At 58.8% G+C, this 379-nt stretch overlaps 1 protein-coding gene across 2 annotated transcripts in view; it reads right to left on the bottom strand.

Annotated features, from left to right (window-relative positions):
• The window catches only part of SLC23A3 (solute carrier family 23 member 3), an 8,083-nt gene that overhangs the window by 6,404 nt on the left and 1,300 nt on the right, over nt 1-379 (bottom strand). For both annotated transcript variants that reach the window (XM_049614865.1, XM_049614866.1), the window contains exon 2: nt 91-248. In XM_049614865.1, the coding sequence (XP_049470822.1) occupies nt 91-248 (158 nt within the window). The remainder of the gene's footprint in view (nt 1-90; nt 249-379) is intronic.

Here is a 379-nt window from a genome sequence, read left to right as displayed (position 1 = left end):
ACACACACACACACACACACACACACACACACACACACACACACACGCTTGCAGGAACCCGCCCCATTCTCTCCAGGGAGTTCCCCTCACCTGCTGCCTATCCAAATTTGCAGGGTGGTAGACACACCACACGAAAAGAGGCTGGAGGCCAGGAGTTGGGCAGGGGAATATGAGAGCTCTCCTTGGGGGAGATTTTGAAGCAGGAGCAAGTGGGAGACACAGAGCAGAGAAGCCAGCACCAAGATATGCTGCAGGAGAAGAAATGGGAAGGAGAGTCTTCAGAAACAGGTGGAAATGCCTGTTTCCTGAGGGTTTCTCATGCCACGCCTACTCTCCCCTCCCCCCCCCCCCCCCCCCCCCCCCCCCCCCCCCCCCCCCC

The sequence above is a fragment of the Panthera uncia genome (genome assembly GCF_023721935.1).
Source record: "Panthera uncia isolate 11264 chromosome C1 unlocalized genomic scaffold, Puncia_PCG_1.0 HiC_scaffold_3, whole genome shotgun sequence".
Lineage (NCBI taxonomy): Eukaryota > Metazoa > Chordata > Mammalia > Carnivora > Felidae > Panthera > Panthera uncia.
Note: the sequence above shows the minus strand (reverse complement) of the source record. Positions and strands in the feature narration are given on the sequence as shown.